At 41.8% G+C, this 24644-nt stretch overlaps 1 protein-coding gene across 4 annotated transcripts in view; it reads left to right on the top strand.

The window, feature by feature from the left end:
• The window catches only part of abcc4 (ATP-binding cassette, sub-family C (CFTR/MRP), member 4), a 353844-nt gene that overhangs the window by 246208 nt on the left and 82992 nt on the right, over nucleotides 1–24644 (top strand). The window contains exon 21 of one of the 4 annotated variants that reach the window (XM_052025929.1): nucleotides 20774–21004. The exons of the other annotated variants lie outside the window; for them this stretch is intronic. Within the exon in view, the coding sequence (XP_051881889.1) occupies nucleotides 20774–20962 (189 nt within the window). The 3' untranslated portion in view covers nucleotides 20963–21004. The remainder of the gene's footprint in view (nucleotides 1–20773; nucleotides 21005–24644) is intronic. 4 annotated transcript variants of the gene reach the window in all.

The raw sequence follows: 24644 nt of genomic DNA on the forward strand, positions 1-24644 counted from the left end.
GAGTGTTATAGAACAGAGGGACTTAGGAGCACAAGTACATAGTTTGCTGAAAATGGTATCACAGGTAGACAGGGTGGTAGAGAAGGTGTTTGGCATGCTGGCCTTCATCAGTCAGGGCATTGAGTAGAGGAGTTGGGACGTTATGTTGCAGTTGTACAAGATGTTGATGAGACTGCACTTGGAGTGTTATGTTGAGGTTTGGTCAATCCATTATAGGAAAGACATCATTAGACTGGAAAGAGTGCAGAGAAGATTTACGAGGGCGCTGCCAGGACTCGAGGGTAGGCTAGGACTTTATTCCTTGGAATGTAGGAGATTGAGGGGGTGACCTTATAGAGGTGTATAAAATAATGAGGGGCATAGATAGGGTGAACACCCAGTCTTTTTCCCAAAAAAGGGGAACTAAAAACGAGAGACCGTAGGTGTAAGGTGAAAGATTTAAAAGGGACCTGAGGGACAGCGTCTTCACGCAGGTGGTGCGTATATAGAATGAGCTGCCAGAGAAAGTGGTTGAGGCAGCTACAATACAACATTCAAAAGACATTTGGATAAGTACATGGATAGGAGGGGTTTAGAGGGATATGGGCCAAACATTGGCAAATGGGACTAGCTTGTTGGGCACCATGGTCAGCATAGACGAGTTGGGCCTGTTTCCATGCTGTACTACTCTATGACTCCTCTGTGTGAAAAACTTGCCTCTCAGGTCCCCTTTAAATCTTTCCCCCTTAAATCTTTCCCCCTCACCTTAAATCTATACCCACTAGTTTTAGACTCCCTGCGTTGTGAAAAAGACTGTGAATATCCACCCTATCTCTGCTCTTCATGACTTTATAAACCTCCGTATGATCACCCCTCCTTTGCTCCAGGGAAAACAATCCCAGCCTCTCCAATCGCTCTTTATAACTCAAGCTCTCCAGTCCAGTTCCTGTGACCCTTTTTTACACCCTATCAGCCTAATCACATCCTTCCTATAGCGAGGCAACTAGAACTGCACACAGTACTCCAAGTGCGACCTAACCATAAATTTGTCCAGCTGTGGGCTGATGTCCCAATTCCTGTTCTCAGTGCCTTGATTGATGAAGGCAAGCATACCATACGCCTTCTTCCCTCTATGTGTGTCACTACTTTCAGGGAACTATGTACTTCTAACCCAAAATCTCACAGCTCAATAGCACTTCCACAGCCCTGCCATTCACTGTGTTTATCCTGGCCTGGTTTTACTTCCCAAAATGCATCACTCGCACTTGTCTGAGTTAAATTCCATCAGCCATTCCCTTGTCCACTTTCCCAATTGATCTGGGTCCTGTTGTATCCTTAGACAACCTCCTTCACTATCCACTATACCACCAACTTACTAATTGTGGCATTTATATTCTCTTCAAAATCATTAATATATATAACCCCATCAAAAAGATCATTCCTTTCTTTCTCCTAAGTTTTACCTAAATATCCTCATTGGCCAACTTCTCCAGGATATCATCCCTGAGTACTGCTGTAATGCTCTCCCTGATCAGCAGTGTGGCCCCCTTCCCCTTTTACAACCCCTCTGTCACACCTGAAACTTCTATACTCCAGAATATTAAGCTTCCAGTGCAGCCCTTCCCTTAACCATGTTTCCATGATTGTAGTGCCATGTACTGATCCGTGCTTTCATCTCATCCGTCTTAGCTCTGAGGCTCCTTGCATTAAATTAAATCCATTCTTCCCTTCCTGTCACTGCTGTTCTCCTTGGACTTGCCTATTCTATTTTTACATACAAGTCAGCCTTCCCACCTGCTGCACTGTAATTCTGGGTCCCTCACTCCTGCCTCACCAGTTTAAACCCTTCCGAGTAGCACTAGTGAACATCTCTGCAAGGATGTGTGGACAGTGAAGAAGGTTCTAAAGAGATACAGCAGAATATAGGTCAGTTACAGATATGGGCAGAGGAATGGCAGATGGAGTTTAATCTGGGCAAGTGTAAGGTGTTGCACTTTGGGAGGTCAAATGTAAGGGGGAAGTATACAGCTAATGGCAGGACACTTAACAGTATTGATGGACAGAAGGATCTTGGGGTCCATTGCTCCCTGAAAGTGGCCATGCAAATAGATAGGGTGGTAAAGAAGGCATATGGTATGCTTGCCTTCACTGGTCAGGCCATTGAGTATAAGAATAAGGAAGTCACATTGCAGCTGCATAAAACTTTGATTAGGCCTACTTAGAGTATTGCATGCAATTCTGGTCATCCAATTACAGGAAGGATGTGGAGGCTTTGGAAAGGCTACAGAAGAGGTTTACCAGGATACTGCCTGGATTAGAGGATATGAGTATGAGGAGAGGTTGGATGAACTTGAGTTGTTTTCTCTGGAGCGGCAGAGCTTGAGGGGAGTTCTGAAAGAAGTTTATAAAATTATGAGAGTCACAGGTAGGGTAGACAGCCAGAATCTTTTACCCAAGTTAGAAATTTAAAATACTGGAGGACGTGCATTTAAGATGAGAGGGGGAAAGTTTAAAGGAGATGTGCAGGGCAAGTTTTTTACACAGAGGTGCCTGGAACAGGCCGGCAGGTGTACTGGTGGAAGCAGATACGATAGTAACGTTTAAGAGGCTTTTAGATGGACACTTGACTATGCAGAGACCCGAGAGATATGGATCATATGCAGGCAAAAGAGATTTAGTTTAATTTGGCATCATGTCCGGCGCAGGTATCATGGGCCAAAAGGCCTGTTCCAGTGCTGTACTGTTCTATGTTCTATGATATTGGTCGCCTCCAGTTCAAGTGCAACCTGTCCTTCTTGTACAGGTCACCCCTACTACATAGAAGATACCAATGATCCAACCCCCCCATTCGTCTGCCCTATCTTCCTATTTCTGTACTCACGAGCACATGGCATAGAGAGTAATCGTGAGATTACAACCCTCGAGGTCCTGCTCTTCAGATTTCTACCTAACTCCCTAACCTTTGTAGGAACCCATCTCTCTTGCATATGTCGGTCGTACCAATACGGACTGTGACGTCAGGTTGCTCACCCTCCACTTTCAGAATGTTCTACATCTACCCTCGGACATCTGTGAACTTGATACCAGGGAGGCAACACACCCAGAGTCTTGCCCGTGGCCACAGAAACACCTGTCTGTCCCCCTATCAAATCCCCTATTGTTGCCTTGCCGATTTGGCTACTGCTGCTTTCCTCTGAAAGGCCATCCCCTCACAACAGTATCCAAAGCATTATCCCTGTAAGAAAGAGGAGAATGGCCTCCTGCCTGCCCTTCCTGGCAATCACCCAATCACAGGTACATTAGTCTTCTGGTACCTCACCTGTGGCTATTGAAGATGCAAAAATCTCCTTCAGGGCCCCAAGCAATTTGGCTCTCATAACAGTCAGGGATAGATCTCATCAGACCCTGGTATTTCAATTAAGTTTAAATCTGAGGTTTCAAGCTTACATCTGTGACCCTGTTAATTATTATTACTAAAACTTTGGGGCACATTTAATATTGACTTGAAGCTCTGTTTGTCCACTACATTTTATTAGTTGCAAGAACATCACATGAAGGAGGATTTTTTCGAGGAGAAAAAAAATCAGGTTAATACGTTCTTGCATTGATTGGCTAACATGAAACCTAGCCCTGGATGCCATGTATTCTGTCAACCTTCAAAATGTTTATATAGGAATAAAAAAGGGAATGAGGGTATAATTCAGGAAATTATAAGCTGAATGGAGTGCAAAAATGATCCATACTTTTTCACAATTGTCCCACATGTAAACACTGTTCGGGTAAAAGCACTTTCCATACAAAATGCATTAATTTTAACCTGCTCCAAGATCAAATTTACACGTTAGCAACTTGTCATTCTTGATTACCTGAAATTAAATCAAAATATTTCCCAAACTTATGTTTTTCCAACTCCTTCATCTTTGTTTTCATCTTTAACTCTTTTTGTATTAGATAATACTTCTTACTATTCAAGCAGAGTGTGAAGTTACTGATGCATTCCAGATTCTTATTTTTAGTTGGTTTCTCCCTGGAAATTTTGTCAAATTAAATTTGGTGCAACACAGGGATTAGTAACCAAGTGCCTATGTTTGTGTATGTTATATAGGTAGAACAGGGAACAGCAGCAAAACATCAAATAGTTTTTTATCTTTATTGATGCTGTTTTAAATCTTTGTGATACTTTCAAACAATGATATCTCCTACTAATAGCCAAGGGTAGTTTTATTATCCAACACATGGTATCACAGGTTTAAAGTATGTTCTGGTTTCTTAAGCGAATAGTGCCGCAGCTGTTCTTTGGAGAAGGCTGTGATTTATAGAGGTAGAAGTGAATTGCAGCACCCTTCTACTTAAAAATCAGCAGCTTGACTGAGTTCAAATAAGTGACTTTTCATATCTTTTCATCAAGGACAAAGGCCCAATCCTACAAGTACTTGAACCACCAGAGTAGGTAGAGTCTGAGACCACCACTGAATCTGTCATTCCTTGCCAACCACACACAAAACTCATTGACTGTCGCTTTATGAAGTGAAAATGCTGAATAAGGGGTAAAAGTGATGGAAGCATCCATTGTAAGTAGTTTGAATGACTAACAGCTGCATCTGGATGTGATAGTCAAAAGGTTCTAAGGCAGGGATAATGGTATGGGTCAGTCATTTTCATTAGTGCAAAGATGTGGAACTGTCTTTCCTTGTTTCAGTAGCACTGACCCTTACAAATTTTTTTGTTTGTTTGGTGGTGTTAAGGTGTGTGGAAGGAATTCTTGTGGATTCAGTGTAAGTTGTTAAAGACTGAGTCATGAAAACGTGAAGTTAGAAACGAATTCTTCTATTCCTACTCACAATTAAAATTTGAAACTCAAATCAAAGCAAAATGTTTTGTTTTGTTTGTGCCTTTTATCCCAATTTGTTCAAAAGGCAGTTCATTGTGTTTTTACTGTTTATACAGTTAATTGTTGGAAGAATGTTTATGTTGGGTTTAAAAGTGACTTTTCATATCCACATAACAAAAACATTGTAATTTACTCTAATTTCTCATTTTTAGACATCAAGGAAAAGATGGTATCATTAAAAATTATAGCTGAAAGATTTAAATCTTGACATTAAAAAAAACAGGAATGCACCCATTTGGCTGTTCACACAAAATTGCAAATTTGTAGTTGCATTTTGGTAAATCTTGAAAATAATTAAAAATAATGTTTTATTTAGAATGTTTGTATATAAAAGCTTTATTTTCACTTTCAACTGCAGTGGACATTAGGTTACTTTTTGCTTGTTTATTGCATTGTCTGTTATGAGCTATGGGAGGAATCAGACATTCCGTGATCTTGACATGATAATGTACAGCAAGCAAATTTCTTGCATCAAATGGCATTATAGTTACCTTTCATCGCTGACTGACTGGATATTTATGCTGAGTTGTTTCTGACCAGTGAAATTGTCTGTCACAAAGTCAGGCTCTGAGCTTACCTGAACTTATTTTTGACAAATGAATATTCTTTGATATTGAATAAATTGCAGACAGGATTTTGATTATATTGAATAATGGCAGTTTAATTTTTGATTTTAGTCTGCAATGGGAATATGGAGAAACTGAATCAAATTAATAAAAAGAATAGGACATACAATGAGATTAAATGAAGTAGGGTGGGAATAGGTTCATGCGGAGCATAAACATCAGTAGGGCTGAATAGCCCTTTCTGAATGTAAGTTCTATGACATTAATTATAGTCCTATGTTAGTATAATTACAACGAGTATGCATCATTAAAAATGAGATTAACATGAAAAAAGTACAAAGGTACATGATTTATTAGAGGATTGTGCACAACAGAAAAAACAACTTTTATTAATATATTGTATTGTCAGGGCCTTAAAACATTGAAAACAGCTTTGCAATCAGTGCACATTTTTGGAACACTTTGTGTTGTAATGATAGAAAATGTAGCAGATCATTTTTCGCTATAAACATACAAGTCCGTGATGTTTGTGGAGAAAAACAATCTGCTGCATTTTAAAGTCCATCAACATACAAGTCTGTGATAAAATAAATTTGTTGGCTATGGGAGGAATGTTGGAAATTGGGATAAATCTCTGCCATTCTTGGATCTTCTCAATTTGACACCTGATACAGCTGGATACAAAGTGGGCCATACAGAACATACCTGAATATTGTAACCTGAGGTTTACATTTGGGCCTGATCTTTATAATAGTAGAAGTTTACCATTGCCAATCAGACATCCCAATTCAGGTCCCTGGTTGCAATCTCTTCAAAGCTGGGCAGCTTGGTTGTCAATACCATCCCATAAATAAATCTGGAGGCAAATGGACAGGGAGTGATCACAGGTTGGCAAGCAAAAGTATCACTTCCTGGCCTCCTGCGATCTATTTAAATATTGCTGAAAACACGAAACGGAAAGTAAGCAGCCAATATCTTGACCATTTGCTGTTCAATTTGAAATTCATGAACTAAAAAGGTTTTGTGTTCATGATTAGCAAATTCAGTAATTGTTCATCCCATAATGAAATGCAGAAATACAACATAATAAAGGGGTAACAGTAATCATTTTAGAAGTCATTTTTAAACTTTTTCTCATTCAAAATGAAATCAAACATTTTGTGTACTCTGTCTTTATCCAAATGATCATTTATTTTACATGTTGAGTTGTGGTCCAAACAAACTCAGGCTAATAAAGTATTGTTTTCAACACTATTAGGATTTTCTAAAATGTCCTTTTGTCAAATGGAAAATTTGATTGAAGGTGTTGTACTTTATTCAAAAGTGTTCACGTTTGCATGATGATTGAGTTTACATTTTACCAGTGATCCTGAGTAATTGGAGAAATGAAATGAAAGACACTGCATGGGGCAGAATCTCCTGAAAATACACAATGGGTTATGCTGCACAGTAAACAGAAATGACGGGTTTCTGTTTTGGCACAACCATTACAATGATTAGACCTGAGCTGTTAGCTTGTCATTAGGATTATACCTGAAAATTTGACCTATCTTTGAAGTTATTAACATTTTCCCTTTCCAGTTGTTGAATAACTGAAACACCTGCTTCATGCAAGCCAGTATTACTCCTGTCAGAGATTTCTTCAAGGAAGTTAACAGATAATTCTAATCATAGCATTTTCCATCTTCTGTCCAGAGAAGACCAATGTCTGTGCCCAGCTACACTAATCCTAAAATGATCCCAATTTAGTCTCTGCACATATCCTCTAAAATAATAAAATTATGTAGTAGATTATCTGAATGTTAAGTTCCATTCATGGCTAATAGAGATTGATGGTAGGTGAATGATGAGAGTGTGTTCTTGACATGTCACAGAATGTCACAGCATGGAAACAGGCCCCTTGGCCCCACTGAGTCAACACCAATTACACTAAGCACCAGTTACACTAATCCCACACGAAATACAGTGTATTCTCTGCACATTCCCATCAACTGTCCCCATATTCTCCCACACATCTGCAGGCTAGGGGCAATTATCCAGTTATCCTACCAAATCTTGAGGATGTGGGAGGCAACTGAAGCACCAGGAGAAAACTCATGTGGTCACAGGAACAATGTGCAAACCCCACATGGACAGCATTCGACTTCAGGATTGAATCTAGATTGCTGGAGCTAAGGGAGCAGTTCTGTAAGATGTGCCACATTCTCCCCCCCACCCACCATGCTGCCCTCCTTACGTTGCATGGAGGAGTGTGTGAGGCAAATGTATGTGAGAGTGCTAAACTTTTGCAGCACTGCAGGCATATTGTTGGGACTGTCTCCCCATGGTCTTCTTCTCAGATTCAATTTGTATCTGAAGGATAGAGGATGTCTTTTCATCCCTCTGCTTTATTGACTAAGTCCTCAAGTGGTACATTGAAAAGTCAGGATGCCAGCTTTCTCCCATGATTTGCGATCTCTCCCATTAGAATGGAATCAATACGGACATTCTTCTCGCACCTGCTGCAGCCACAGTGCACTATGTCTTTGCTTCACTTCAAAAAATGTAGGCTGGCTCTCAACCTATGTGGTTAAACCTCATAAGATAGGGTCAACTGATTTGTGGTCAGGAACAAGGGAGTATAACAGAAAATAAGGCAGGTATGGGGCCTAGAGGGCAGGAGTGTGGAAACCTCTGTCTTTTGAAACGTCCAATGGGTCGGAGGTTCTTTCAGCTTGTTTGGATGTAGGTGGAAGCTGTGGGTGGATGAGCAAACTGACCATGACGTTCAACTGAAAGCCATTAGTTGGCAGGAGCAGACAAGGATATAGAGGTTGTAGGGGACAGTGTAGCGAGGAGGATTGGCAACGTTCCCTATAGCAAAGAACAAGAGTCCAGAAGGCTGTGTTGCCTGACTGGTGCCAGAGTTCAGGATATCTGCTTTGTGCTGGAGACAATCTGGACTGGATAGCTTAGGACCACATGATCCACATAGGTACCAGTGACATAGGCGTGTAAAATCTATTGATTTTACATGGTCAATATGAGGAGTTGGGTACCAAATTCAGAAGCAGAACCTGGAAGATGATAATAAAGTATCTGGATTGTTACCTGAGTCACATGCAAATTGGCGTGGGGCATATAATATGAGAGAAATGAATGTGTGGTTCAAAGATCGGTTTTCAGCCCATGAGTTTCAGTCCATGAGGCACTGGCACAACTGGAAAAAGCACAAGCTGTTCCACTGGGATGGTCTACACCTAAATTATGCTGGGACCAGTGTTTTAACAAGCTGCATAACTGAGGAAGTAGAAAGGATTTTAAACCAAATAGTGGGGACAAGGAATCAAGGTTGCAAAGATGTGGTAAACCAGAGAATAGTGGCAATGCTAAAGAGAAAAGTCTCAGTGAGGGAAATGATCAACAGATAAATGGCAGGAAGGAGTAGAGGTTACAAAAATAATGAAGGAACAAAATGAAGGAGTCTGTATCTGAATGTATGTAACATTCAAAACAAAACAGATGAACTGAGAGGGCACATAGAAATAAACAAATGTGATTAAATAACCATTGCAGAGACATGGCTGCAAGAAGACATAGATTGTTGTCTGAATATTGAAGGGTGCTTGACGTTTTGGAAGAACAGGAAACTAGGAAAGGGCGAATGACTGGCTCTGTTAATAACTAACAGTCAGCACAATAGACAGAGATTATCTAAATTCAAGTAACCAGGATAACAAAGCAGATTGGGTGGAAATATTAAATAATAAAAGAAAGAAATCACATTTTGGGGTTGTGTACTGCTCCCCTAATCGTAACCACATGCTAAGACAGTATAAAGGAAGAAATGATGGCAATAATCTTGGGGAATTTTAATCTACATACAGATTTCAAAAATCAGATGGGCAAAGGCAGCTTAGATGAATTCATAGAGTGTTTTCAGGATCATTTCTGAGAACAACTTGCTCAAGAGCCAACTAGAACAGGCTATACAAGACCTGGTTTTATGCAGTGAGATAGGGTTAATTAATAGAACATAGAACAGTACAGCACAGGAACAGGCCCCTCAGCCCACGAAGTTGTACCAAACTAATTAAACTAGTAATTAAATGCCCAATAAAACTAATCCCTTCTGTCCATATCCCTCAATTCTCTGCACATTCGTGTACCTCAGAGCCTCTTAAATACCCCTGTCGTATTTGCCTCCACCAGCACCCTTGGCAGTGCATTCCAGACACCCACCACTCTCTGTGTTTAAAAAAACTTGCCCTGCACATCTCCTTTGAACATACCCCCCTCACCTTAAATGCATGCCCTCTGGTATTAGACATTTCGACCATGGGAAAAAGATACCAGCTGTCTATCTATCCCTCTCATAATCTTATAAGCCTGTATCAGGTCTCCCCTCAGCCTCCGCCGCTCCAGAGAAAACAACCCAGTTAATAATCTCAATAATTATCACATTATTAGTAGCAGCAATCATAAGGTGATTGTATTTTTTAAATTTAGTATGAAGTGAGAACAATGATTCCAAGAAAGGCATTTTAAACTTATAAAGGGCAACTATGAAGGCGTGTAAGCTTAGCAAGCTAAAGTGAATTGGCAAATCAGCTTAAGGAATCGTTCATTTGGATGCAGACAATCAACAGAAGCTTTTGGAGTACATAGAATAGATACATTCCAATGAGAAGAATATTCCAAAAGGAAGACCCACCATTCGTGGTTAACTAAAAAAATTGAAGACAGTATCAAACTTAAATTAAAAGCCTATAATTGTGCCAAGAAGGGTAGTAGGTCCAAAAATTGCACAGATATAAAAAATGGCAACGTGATAAAAGGATTAAGAAGGAAAAAATATAGAACTATATTTGCCAGAAATATAAAACAAATAGAGTTTTTGCAGATGTTTAAAAGGAGTTAACGAAGTGAGCATTGGTCTTATAGGAAGTGATTCTGGGAAGTCAATAATGGAAACAAGGAGAAGATGGATGAATTAACAGGCACTTTCTATCAGTCTTCAATATAGAGGATCTTCGAAACATCCATGGGAATGAGAAGGGAGGGAGGAACTCAGGAAAATTACGACTGACAAGTTTGCAGGTCCTAAAGGACTTCATCATCGGATCTTAAAAGAATTGGTTAGTGAGGTAATTAGAGAGTCATAGAGTTGTACAGTATAAAACCAGGCCATTCAGCCCACTGCATTAATGCCGGCCATCATGCCTATCTATACTAATCCCACTTGCCTGCGTTAATCCCATATCCCTCTATGCTTTGGCCATCAAAAACCTATCCAGATGCCTCTAAAATACTGTTGCTGTTCCTGTCCCTGTCTCCACCACCTCCTCTGGCAGCTCATTCCAGAAACCCACTACTCTTTGTGTGGGAAAAATACCCCTCAGGTCCCTGTTAAACCTCCTCCCTCTCACCTTAACAAATGCCCTCAAGATTTAGACACCCCTACCATGGGAAACAGACTTTGGATATATACCCTCTCTATGGCTCTCATAATTTTATAAACCTCTATCATGTATCCTTTCAGCATTCTTTGCAAAAGGGAAAACAGACCCTTAAACCTTTTCTATCCATGTAACGGTTCAGATGTCTTTTGTAAAGGATTTTATAGACCTCCATAATGTCCTCCCTCAGCCTCCTTCACTCCGGGGAAAACAGTCCACCCTATCCAATTTCTCCTTATAACTCAAGCCCTCCAGTCCCGGCAACATTGAAATCTTTTCTGCACCCTCTCCAGCTTAATCATATTCTTTCAATAGCATGGTGACCAGAACCGCACACAACTGTGGTCTAACCAAAATTTTGTACACCTGTAACGTGATGTCCTCACTCTTGTACTCAGTGCCATGGCTGGAGAACGCAAGCATGCCTTCTGCCTCCCTCACCACCTTGTCTACCTGTGTCGCCACTTTCAGAGAACTATGTACATGTACACCTAAGTCTCCTCCCCAAGGCCCTGCCATTCACTGTGTATGTCCTGGCCTGGTTAACTTCCCAAAACTCTGCACTTGTCTGAGTTAAATTCCATCTGCCGTTCTCTTGCCCACTTTCCCAGTTGATCAATGTTCCATTGTAACCTCAGACAACCTTCACTGTCCACTATACCACCAATTTTGGTGTCATCTGCAAACTTATTAATCATAGTTCCCTGTTCAACAGGTCCCCAGGGACCAGTTACTTACTGTGTATGTTGTTGGTTTTAATGTTTGAAAATTTTGTAGATTCAGGCAAGTTTCCATTAAATTAGCAAATAAAGAGAGGAAGACAAACAGCAGGAAATTAGTGACCAGTTAACTGTTGTGGGGAAAATGATTGGAAGCTATTATTATTGACATTATAGCAGGCACTTCAAAAAATTCAAGGTAATCAGGCAAAGTCAGTGTCGCCTTGTAAACGGGAAATGAGGTTTGACCTTTATTTTTCGAGATCTTCCAGGTTTGACTATTCTTTTTCAAGAAGAAGTAACCTGTGCTGTGGATAAAAGGAACTTTAGATTTTCAGAAGGAATTCATAAGTTAAAATATTAAAGGATATTGGGGAGTAAAGTGTTCATTGTGTAGGACATAATATTTGGCATGAATGGAAGATTGGCTAACAGGAAGCAGATAGTAGGCATAAATGGGTCTTTTTCTGGTCAGCTGGATGTAACGAACAATTTGATCCAGGGCCTCACCTTTTTGCAATTTATTTAAATGACGTGGATGAAGGTGCTAAAGGTATGGTTGCTAAATTTTTCAACAATGAAATGTTAGGTAGGAAGAGGCTACAGAGATATAGCCTAATTGTGAATGGGTAAAGATCAATGTATTACTCAAATGATGAGGAATTGCAGAGCTCTGTCACAGATCTGGATATCCTTGTTCATAGTTTGCAAAAGGCAAGTATTCACATACTGCAATTAATGGGAAAGTTTACAGAATATTACTGTTTATCGCTAGGATTATTGAATACAAAAGTAGGAGGTTATGCTTCAGTTATCTGGGGCATTTGTGAGATCATATCTGGAATTCTGTCTATGCTTCTGGTCTCCTTATTTAAGGAAGAATTTTCATGCATTGGAAGCAGAAGTTTAACTTATGATTTATTCCTGGAAACAGACATGCATAAGACTAGAATGTCCAGCATGTCTTATATCGAAATGCTGGACATGCTGGTCTTGAATCTATTGGAGTTTAGAAGAGTGGAGGGATGGATTAGATTGAAGGAAAAGGTTCTGAAGGGTTCTGACAGAGTGGATAAGGATGTTTTCTCCTCTGGGAAAAAAAGGTCCCCATTTAAGACAGAACTGGGGCAAAAAAACTTCTCTCAGTTGGTCATGAGTGTATGGAGTTCTTTGGCTCAGTGGAAGCAGGGTCTTCAAGTATTTTAAAGGAAGAGGTAGGTAGATACTTAATAAGAAAGGTGGTGAAAAATTACCACACATAGGCAGGAATGCAGAGTTATGCTTATATGATCCTATTAAAGGGTAGATCTGGCTTGAGAACTTGAATAGCCTATGTTTGCTCCTTATTCATTTGTCATGAATAGCACAAGTTTGCCTCTATTATATGAAATTGGTGATGCAGAGTAATGAAGTTGCTATTGTAGTTAGTTTTGGCCAGTTGCTAAAATTATCATGAAAATTTAATGATGAAGTTTACCACATTCTTACAGCCTTCTGGAAATGATGGATTCTTCTGCCTTTACACTGGAACCTATTTAGTTTTGAATCCAATTCTAGCTTTAATGTGCTATTTTTCTGCATGTGTGCTATGATTCAGCTACAAGAATGGACAGTGAAAACAGAATGTGCCAATTTGTAAATATCATCCTCCAAAAAACTGATCCAAATAAATGAGCACATAAATATGGTTTTAATTACTAAATGATAACAATGGACTATCCAGAGTTCATGGCCAACACTTGAGTAGTCTTTACATCATTTTATATATTTCCTGGAATATCAGAGAATTTAGGTGAAATAAGTTGTTGTAACTACTGTTTGATATCATCAGTGATCCTCATAGTGCAGGATATATTTCTTGAGTAAAATATTGCAATGTTACATAAATGTATGAATATTATATTCATTGCACAATATCTCTTGAAACTATTAATGTAACAGTTTACAGAAAAAAAGATCTGCAATTTTTTGTTATTCATTTAATTAATATTGAAGTTTCTCAGAAATTCAAGAATGTTAATTTATTAAGTTGTAATTCCCTGCAGAAAACCTCTTGTCTACTGTATTCAAGCCTCATGTCATCCTTTTGGTGTGGAGTTTGGAAAAGTGAGAAGAGGTGCTTAATAATCTTTTTTACCAGGCAGATTTCTGAAGCACTAGAAAATGTTAGAAAATTTGTAAAACTAATTGAACTAGCAGCAAGAAAAGGGATGGTAATAAATCTGGTATATTGAGACTTTATAAAAACCTGTCATTAAAGGTCACTTTTTTTCATCATTGACATGACATCTAGCTTCAGGATCACACCCTTTAGTTTTAGTCACTGACTTGCTTTGCCAAGATTATTTGTGTTCTCATCATCTGCATTCTTGTTTGCTACAAAAATTTCCATTATGGTCAGTTGGAAGCTTAACACGTGTACTTAGCTTTGTTACTGAAGTGTTAAAACATTATTACATGATGCTTCCTCGTCAATTTAGATTTATGGAATATAATCGTGATTTTGGAATATGATGAGTCTGCAATAGTATATCAGGAACCATTCTGCTTCCAAGTATGTAAAGCAGGCCACTTCCTGGTGACAGGCAGTTGTTGGCAGTTTGTTGTGCAACAGTCATTGCAGGGTTTTAGTGCTTAAAGGCACAATCTCCTGGAACCTGACAACAATAACACATACTGCATCTGCCTTCAGCGAGCACGAGGCTTTAGAGAGCTGATAGAGAGCACCCTATTTCTCAGACAGGCATGTAGAAATACTAATTGATGAAGTAAATGCCAGGAGAAAGACACAGTATGCAAGTAGGACCAGAAAATCCACAAGGTCAGCCATTAGAAAAGGATGGCAGAAGGTGAGCAGCTTCTCCATAAAGTAGACATGTTAAGATGAGTTTGACAACACTAATATTTTAATATTTATTCATCTTGCCTTTACTTGAAATCACACCACCTCTATTCCCACTCACACAAAGAACACAATACTCATAAGGATGCCATAATTTGATATCAAGACCATATTTTTTTGGCTGAGATCACCAGCAACAAGAGGCCACCAGAACGAGTATAGGGTGAGGGTGACAGGGGGATGAGGTGCAGAGGGGGTGCAGCCTTTCGTGGGTAGAGGGGCCACTCAAGCCCATAATCAAGCCAGAGTGGAGGCTGTTAGAAATCAGCTTAGTAAGTAATTACAACATTTCTCCTCCTCAGTAATAGTTTCTTTGACTGCATCTTAATTAACATGTGTGCTGTTCCATACCCCAAATACAGATTTGCATGCACACAATTAATGCCCCATCATGTTTTTACTTTGCAAATAATGAAGAGAGGTTGATGATGAAGACACGCTATGTCATTGTGCCTGATTTCACATAGCAACGGCTTTCAAATTAGGACCACAAGGGTAAAAGGTAACAGTTTAGTGGAGCACAAGGCAATGGGATAGGCAGCTTGCACTAATGGACTGCATTTAGATAAAGGCTTAAGGAATCTGACCATTAGACATAGGTGCAGAATTAGGCCATTTGGCCCACTAGGTCTGTTCTGCCATTCAATCATGGCTGATTTTTTTTCTCAACCCCATTCTCCTGCCTTCTCCCTGTAACCCTTAACCCCCTTATCAACCCCTGCCTTAAGTACACCCAGTGACTTGGCCTCCACAGCCCTCCTTAGCAATGAATTCCACAGATTCACCACCCTCTAAAGAAATTCCTCCTCGTCTAAATTCTGAAGAGACATCCCTTTATTCTGAGGTGCTGCCCTTGGACCCTAGACTCTTCTACTAATGGAAACATCCTGTCCACATCCACTTTATCCAGGTCTTTCAGTATTCAGTAGGTTTCACAAGCTCACAAGACAAAGGACCAGAAGTAGGCCATTCGGCACTTTGAGTTTGCTCCGCCACTTAACCATGAGCTAAACTATTCTCCCATCTAGCCCCAATTACCAGCTTTTTCCCCATATCCCTTGATACCCTGACTAATTAGATACCTATCAATCTTCTCCTTAAACACCCCCAGTGATCGGGCCTCCACAGCTGTATGTGGCAACAAATTCCATAAATCCATGACCCTCTAGCTAAAGAAATTTCTCCTCATCTCTGTTTTAAATGGGTACCCTCTAGTTCTAAGACCTCTTGCCCTGGACTCACCCACCAAGGGAAACAACTTAGCCACATCTACTCTGTCCAGTCCTTTCATCATTCAAAATGTTTCTATGAGGTCCCCTCTCATTCTCTTATACTCCAATGAATACAGTCCAAGAGACGACAAACGATCCTCATATGTAAGCCCTTACGTTCCGGGAATCATCCTCGTAAATCTTCTCTGAACCCTCTCCAACATCAGTTCATCCTTTCTAAGATAAGGGGCCCAAAACTGCACACAGTAGACCAAATGAGGCCTCACCAGTGCCCCATAGAGCCTCATCAACACCTCCTTACTTTTATAGCTATTCCTCTTGAAATGAATGCCAACATAGCATTCGCTTTCCTTACTGCCAATCCAACCTGGTGGTTAACCTTTAGGGTATCCTGCACAAGGACCCCCAAGTCCCTTTGCACTTCCGAATTTTGAATTTTCTTTCCATCTAGATAATAATCTGCCCTTTTATTTCTTCTTCCAAAATGTACAACTGCACATTTCTCAACATTGTATCTCATCTGTCATTTCTTTGCCCACTCTCCTAAACTGTTCAAGTCCCTCTGAAGCCGTTCTGTTTCTTCAACACTTCCTGCTCCTCCACCTATCTTGGTGTCATCTGCAAATTTAGCCACAAAACCATTTAATCCATAATCTAAATCATCAATATACAGTGTAAAAAGAAGCGGCCCCAACACCGACCCCTGCGGAACACCACTAGTAACCGGCAACCAACCAGAGCAGGATCTCTTTATTCCCACCCTTTGCTTTCTGCCTATCAGCCAATGCTCCACCCATTCTAATATCTTTCCTGTAATTCCATGAGCTCTCATCTTATTAAGCAGCATCTTATGCGGCACATTGTTGAAGGCCTTTTGAAAATCTAAATACACAACATCCACAGCCTCTCCCTTGTCCATCCTACTTGAGATTACCTCAAAAAATTCCAATAGGTTGGTCAGGCAGGATCTTCCCTTCAAGAAACCATGCTGGCTTGGACCTATCTTGTCCTGCACCTCTAGATATTCCATAACCTCGTCCTTGAGGATCGACTCCAATAACTTTCCAACCACCGATGTCAGACTAATAGGCCTGTAATTTTCCTTTTGCTGCCTCCCTCCTTTCTTAAACAGAGTAACTACATTTGCAACCTTCCAGTCCTTGGGAACCAGGCCAGAGTGTATTTGATTCCTGGAAAATCATTTCCAATGCCTCCACAATCTCTAAAGCCACCTCCTTCAGAACCCGTGGGTGCACTTCATCCGGTCCGGGAGACTTATCTGTCCTTAGTCCATTTAGCTTCCCAAGCCCTTCTCTCTAGTAATCTTGACTGTACTCAATTCTATCCCCTGAGACCCCTGACTATCAGGTATATTGCTGATATCTTCCACAGTGAAGACTGATGCAAAATACTCATTTAGTTCCTCTGCCATCTCTTTGTTACCCTTTATAATTTCTCCAGCATCATTTTCAATTGGTCCTGTATCTACCCCTGTCTCTCTTTTACTCTGCATATATTTAAAAAACCTCTTAGCATCCTTTTGTATGTTATTTGCCAACTTCCTTTCATAATTCATCTTTTCTTTCCTAATGACTTTCTTAGTTTCTTTCTGTAAGTTTTTAAAAGTTTCCCAGTCCTCTGTTTTCCCACTAGTTTTTGTTTCCGTGTATGCCCTCCCTTTTGCTTTTATTTTAGTCTTAAACTCTTGTTAGCCACATAATGAGATCTCTCGTTAGCCACATGATGAGATCATGAGATAGAAACATAGAAAAACAACAGCACAATTCAGGCACTTCAGCCTACAAAGCTGTGCCGAACATGTCCCTACCTTAGAAATTACTAGGCTTACCCATAGCCCTCTATTTTTCTCAGCTCCATGTACCTATCCAACAGTCTCTTAAAAGAACCTATTGTATCCGCCTCCACCACCGTTGCCGGCAGCCCATTCCACGCACTCACCACTCTCTGAGTAAAAAACTTACCCCTGACATCTCCTCTATACCTACTCCCCAGCACCTTAAACCTATGTCCTCTTGTGGCCGCCATTTCAGCCCTGGGGAAAAGCCTCTGACTATCTACCTGATCAATACCTCTCATATACCTCTATCAGGTCTCCCCTCATCCTCCGTCGCTCCAAGGAGAAAAGGCCGAGTTCCCTGAACCTGCTTTCATAAGGCATGCTCCACATTCCAGGCAGCATCCTTGTAAATATCCTCTGCACCCTTTTTATGGCTTCCACATCCTTCCTGTTGTGAGGTGACCAGAACTGAGCACAGTACTCCAAGTGGGGTCTGACCAGGGACCTATATAGCTGCAACAATACCTCTTGGCTCCGAAATTCAATTCCCTAATTGATGAAGGACAATACACCATATACCTTCTTAACCACAGAGTCAACCTGCACCGCCACTTTGAGCGTCCTATGGACCCAAGATCCCTCTGATCCTCCACACTGCCTAGAGTCCTACCATTAAGACTATATTCCGCCATCATATTTGACCTACCAAAATGAACCACTTCACACTTATCTGGGTTGAACTGCATCTGCCACTTCTCAGCCCAACTTTGCATCCTATCTATGTCCCTCTGTAACCTCTGACAGCCCTCCAAACTATCCACAACACCCCCAACCTTTGTGTCATCCGCGAACTTACTAACCCACCGCTCCACTTCCTCATCCAGGTCATTTATAAAAATCACAAAGAGTAAGGGTCCCAGTACGGATCCCTGAGGTACACCACTGGTCACCGACCTCCACTCAGAATACGACCCTTCAACAACCACTCTTTGCCTTCTGTGGGCCAGCCAGTTCTGGATCCACACTGCAATGTCCCCTTAGATCCCATGTCTCCTCACCTTCTCCATAAGCCTTGCATGGGGTACCTTATCAAATGCCTTGCTGAAATCCATATACACTACATCTACTGTTTTCCCTTCATCGATGTGTTTAGTCACATCCTCAAAAAAATTCAATCAGGCTTGTAAGGCAGGAGCTGCCTTGACAAAGCCATGCTGACTATTTCTAATCATATTATATCTCTCCAAATGTTCATAAATCCTGCCTCTCAGGATCCTCTCCATTAGCTTACCACCACTGAGGTAAGACTCACTGGTCTATAATTCCCTGGGCTATCCCTACTCCCTTTCTTGAATAAGGGAACAACATACGCAAAACCCTCCAATCTTCCGGAACCTCTCCCGTCTCCATCGACGATGCAGAGATCATCGTCAGAGGCTCCGCAATCTCTCCCCTCACCTCCCACAGCAGCCTGGGGTACATCTCATCTGGTCTTGGCGACTTATCCAACTTGATGCTTTCCAAAAGTTTCAGCACCTCCTCTTTGCTAATATCTACATGCTCAAACTTTTCAGCCCGCTGCAAGTCCCCACTACAATCCCCCAGATCTTTTTTCCGTAGTGAATATTGACGTAAAGTATTCATTAAGTACCTCCGCTATTTCTTCCGCATCCATACACACTTTCCCACTGCTGCACTTGATAAGCCCTATTCTTTTGCATCTTATCCTCTTGCTCTTCACATACTTGTAGAATGCCTTGGGGTTTTCCCTAATCCTGTCCGCCAAGGCCTTCTCATGTCCCCTTCTGGCTTTCCTAATCTCCTCCTTCAGCTCCTTCCTTTTAGCCTTATATTCTTCCAGATCTCTAACATTACCTAGCTCTCTGTACCTTTTGTAAGCTTCTCTTTTCCTTTTGACTAGATTTATTATAGCCTTTGTACACCACGGTTCCTGTATCCTCTCGTGACTCCCCTGTCTCATTGGAACATGCCTATGCAGAACTCCAAAGAAATATCCCCTGAATATTTGCCACATTTCTTCCGTACTTTTCCCTGTGAACATCTGTTCCCAATTTAATCTTCCAATTTCCTGCCTGAGATGCTCATAATTCCCTTTACTCCAAGTAAATGCCTTTCTAGTGTGTCTGTTCCTATCTCTCTGCAGTGCTAACGTAAAGGAGATAGAATTATGATCACTATCACCAAAATGTTCACCCACTGAGAGATCTGACACCTGACCAGGTTCATTTCCCAATACCAAATCAAGCACAGCCTCTCCTCTTGTAGGCCTATCTACATATTGTGTTGAGAATCCTTCCTGAACACACTTAACAAACTACTCCCCATCTATCCCCTCACTGTCTGGAGATGCCAATCGATGTTTGGGAAATTAAAATCCCCCATCACATCAACTCTGTTATTCTCACACCTTTCTAGGATCTGTTTCCCTATCTGCTCCTCAATATCCCTGTTACTATTGGGCGGCCTATAAAAAACACCCAGTAAAGTTATTGACCCCTTCCTGTTCCTAACCTCCACCCACAGAGACTCCATGGAGAGACCCTCCACGACGTCCACCTTTTCCGCAGCCGTGACACTATCTCTGATCAACAGTGCCACTCCCCCACCTCTTTTGCCTCCCTCCCTGTCCTTTCTGAAATATCTAAAACCCGGCACTTGAAGCAACCGTTCCAGTCCCTGAGCCATCCAAGTCTCCGTAATGGCCACCACATCATAGCTCCAAGTATTGATCCAAGCTCTAAGCCCATCCGCCTTGTCCTCTTGCTCTTCACAGCCCACCTCATCCTTCTGAACTCCATTGTCTACCAGCCTAGAGCCATCAAACGCTCCTCATATGTTAAGCCTTTCATTCCCGGGTGTATCCTTATGAACCTCCTCTGGACCCTCTCCAGGGCCAGCACCTCCTTCCTTAGCTACAGGGCCCAAAATGGGGGCTGACATGGGGGCTTTACTGCCCCACAAGTACTGTTCTGGAGAACTCGGCTGAAAACCAAAACAGGGAGGCATATATGAATAGGCAGGTGCGGAGGCAAACTGAGATGATGGCACATTGTCAGGTCTGCCTGACCAAATGAAGGAGTTGGCAAAGAATCACGAATAGATACAGCACAGAAACAGGCACTTCAGCCTATTGGGTTTGTGCCAATCATCAAGCATGCACTTTTACACTAATCCTATGCTAATCCATTCTATTCTGCTTCCCCCCCCCCCCCACCCCCAAAATGTAGAGGAGTCCACCTTCCACAGATTGCAGAAATTTATGTGTAGCCAGGACAGCATCATTTATACTTTGGAGATGGAACACACTTCTGTGCAAGTGTCAAGCGACAGTCTCATTACATAGGGCCAGGTTCCCACTGCCAGAGAGCTGCCTGGTGCCTCAATGCAGTCTCACACTGACCCAAGTAGATGCCTGACCTCTGCCATAGTGAGCAGCTGGGAACAGAGAGATGCCACAGGTAAGCAAATTGGTGAAACATCAAAATACTGCAGATGCTGAATATTGGAAATAAAATAAATTGCTGGAAATACACAGCAGGTCAGGCGCAGCATCAATGTACAGAAAAAGAGCAACTTCGGCTGATGACTTTTCACTAGAACAGATGGTTGTTCTGCTAGAAAAGAGAAATTCCAGTCAATACTTCAAATCTTTATCCAGCAGCGAAGAAGTACCCCCCTCCCCACGCATCTCCCCACTGGGCTCTGGTACTTCACAGTTGGGAGAAGATTGCTGCTCAGATTGACCAGGCAACTAACTTCATGGGGCCATGTGAAGAAAATAGCTGTGGTGCCAAATGTCTCAGCTGCATCTGGAAGTTAAAACAATAGGACCATAACCTGACTGACACCAGATTAGTACACCATTGTAAACCAAGTCAACAGAAAGGTGCAGCAGCATTGTAGAGCAAGGTTTTTTTTTATTGCCACTTGTACCAAGGTACAGTGAAAAACTTGTCTTGCATACTGATCGTACAGGTCAATTCATTACACAATGCAGTTACATTGAGTTAGTACAGAGTGCATTGAGGTAGTACAGGTAAAAACAATAACAGTACAAGGTAAAGTGTCACAGCTACAGAGAAAGTGCAGTGCAATAAGGTGCAAGGTCACAACAAGGTAGATCATGAGTGCATAGTCCATCTCATTGTATAAGGGAACCGTTCAATAGTCTTATCACAGTGGGGTAGAAGCTGTCCTTAAGTCTGGTGGTACGTGCCCTCAGGCTCCTGTATCTTCTACTCGATGGAAGAGGAGAGAATGTCCCGGGTGGGTGGGGTCTTTGATTATGCTGGCTGCTACACCAAGACAACGAGAGGTAAAGACAGAGTCCAAGGAGGGGAGACTGGTTTCCGTGATGCACTGGGCTGTCTCCACAACTCTCTTCAGTTTCTTGCTGTCCAGGGCAGAGCAGTTGCCATACCAGATAGTATGCTTTCTATGATGCATCAATACCGAATTTCTTTAGCCTCCTGAGGAAGTAGAAGTGCTGGTGAGCTTTCTTGGCCGTGGCACCTACGTGATTTGACCAGGCAGACTATTGGTGATGTTCACTCCCAAGAACTTGAAGCTCTCAACCCTCTCAACCTCAGCACCGTTGATGTAGACAGGTGCATGTACACCGCCCCCTTTCCTGAAGTCAATGACCAGCTCTTTTGTTGACGTTGAGGGAAAGGTTGTTGTCATGACACCATGCTACTAAGCTCTCTATCTCCTTCCTGTACCCCAGCTCATCAATTGAAGTCCCCTCAGTTTAGGTCTTATCTTTTCCCACCATTGCCACCTTAAACTGTCACTTCATGTGGCAAAGAATGTCAGTCTGAAGCTGGTACACCAAAAGCAAGAGCTTAGTTTGGGCATTCTGCTTCATTATTAGAAGATCCTCCAAGTGAAGGGAAACAGCCTGTCAGCAGCCTGGCTGCTGTCACTGTGCCCCTGAGCACTGTCCCTCAATGTAATGCAGTGATGGTCACGTAACCATCAGTATTGTCTTTAGTTTTAGTAATGGTCCACCAGCTCTCTGCCCGAGTGTTACACTATAGTTGGCCTGTGCTGATCAGCACTACTTCCCTAAGTTATACCGTAACAGCCCTATGCACATTGACATTGTTCACCATTGTTTATCAGTGACAACCAGGTGCTGACCAGCATGCAGTCTCAGTGTTATAATGTGGCAGTCCTGTGCCCAGCACCACTATATTTCGGTATAATGTAGTGATGATCCCGAGCTCTATAGCACTCTACCACAAAGTTATGCAGACAATTTTGTGCCTGCCAACAATGTGCCCCAGTGTTAAAATGTGATTATTTTGTTCCCACCAATGCTGTCCCAGAGCGTTACACAGGATCAGATCATTGCTTTTCATGAGGGTTCCTGAGGTCCAGGCTTGGTAACACGGGACCAAAGCCCCACATCGGGCATGCCCCCAGCCCAAATCCTGTCATCATTTGGGCCATAGAACCACAATTAGATGGGACTCAGATTCCAGGGACCTGGGCAGACAGCAGTAAAGTTTGAGGCAAAGTCATATTCTGCCCTCAGTTCTGCAGCCACAGCATCTGCAGCTAGCTGGTGTAGCTAGCGTGGTGATAGGCCAGACTAGATGGAAGCAGCCTCTGTTGGACGGTAGTGATGATGATAATCACAGTGTTGAGCACCACAACTGAAAGGGGTTCCATTGATCACATCAGGAGATACATGTAACTCCTTAAAGAGCTGCGTGCAGCTTCAGACCTATAAGTTGCCAACACTAGCTCCATTTTTTGTTACTTTACATAGACCGTTTCCACCTCTTTCAACTTGCACAGTACTTCAGGTATCCAAATAATCTGCAGTGAATCCCTACCAGTAAGAATTCAACTGTATTTCTACCTGATAATTGCTCATGAGGTGATAAAAGTAATTTTTTTAAAAACTTCTCTTGGTGTATATCTGGTTACTTTGTGTCATTTACTTTCACTTGCTTTCCATGATATTGAAGACCTGAAGAAAAATCCTGAAACGTTAACTTTTATCCTAAATTGCTTTTTATTTCCAGAATTTTCTGTTATTGTCATGGAGCACCCACCTGTAATCATTTCTTTGCTGAGGTGTGCATCTTTCACTCACCTTCCTTTCAAGCACCCTTTTTTGTATAATTGAAGAACTGATAGCATTGTAGACTGCTGAAATATGCATTTGTAGTGTGCTTTCACACTACAGAAGCTGTTTTTTTCATTGCCTAGCCAAACCCTGCACACATGGTATATGACTTGAAGTTGGGCAGAGTGGTGGCAGATGGGATTTAGTCCAGACAAGTGTGAGGTAATGCACTTTGGGAAGTCAAATTCTGGTAGGACATAAAGAGTAAATGGCAGGGACCTTAGGATCATTGATGTATGAAGGAACCTTGTACGAAGCCTTTACCCTACTGAAAATGCTGACACAGGTCGATAGGTAGCAAAGAAGGCATTTGGTATGCTTGCCTTCTTAGACAGGGGCATTGAATATAAGAGTTGGGGCATCATAGTCCAGCTATACGAAACATTGGTGAGACCACAACTGTACACAATTATGTACAGTTCTGGTCACCACACTATAAGAAGCAATAGAATGTGTGTGCAGAAGAGATTAGCACCATAGAACGTAGAAACATAGAAAAACTACAGCACAATTCATGCCCTTCGGCCCACAAAGCTGTGTCGAACATGTCCCTACGCTAGAAATTACTAGGCTTACCCATAGCCCTCTATTTTATTCAGCTCCATGTAACTATCTAACAGTCTCTTGAAAGACCCTATCGTATCCACCTCCACCACAGTTTCCGGCAGCCCATTCGACGCAGTCACCACTCTCTGAGTGAAAAACTTACCCCTGACATCTTCTCTATATCTACTCCCCAGCACCTTAAACCTATGTCCTCTTGTGGCCAACATTTCAGCCGTGGGGAAAAGCCTCTGACTATCTACCTGATCAATACCTCTCATCATCTTATACACCTCTATCAGGTCCCCACTCACCCTCCGTCTCTCCAAGAAGAAAAGGCTGAGTTCCCTCAGCCTGCTTTCATAAGGCATGCTCCGCATTCCAGGCAGCATCCTTGTAAATCTCCTCTGTACCCT

The sequence above is a fragment of the Pristis pectinata genome, chromosome 11 (genome assembly GCF_009764475.1).
Source record: "Pristis pectinata isolate sPriPec2 chromosome 11, sPriPec2.1.pri, whole genome shotgun sequence".
Classification (NCBI taxonomy): Eukaryota; Metazoa; Chordata; class Chondrichthyes; order Rhinopristiformes; family Pristidae; genus Pristis; species Pristis pectinata.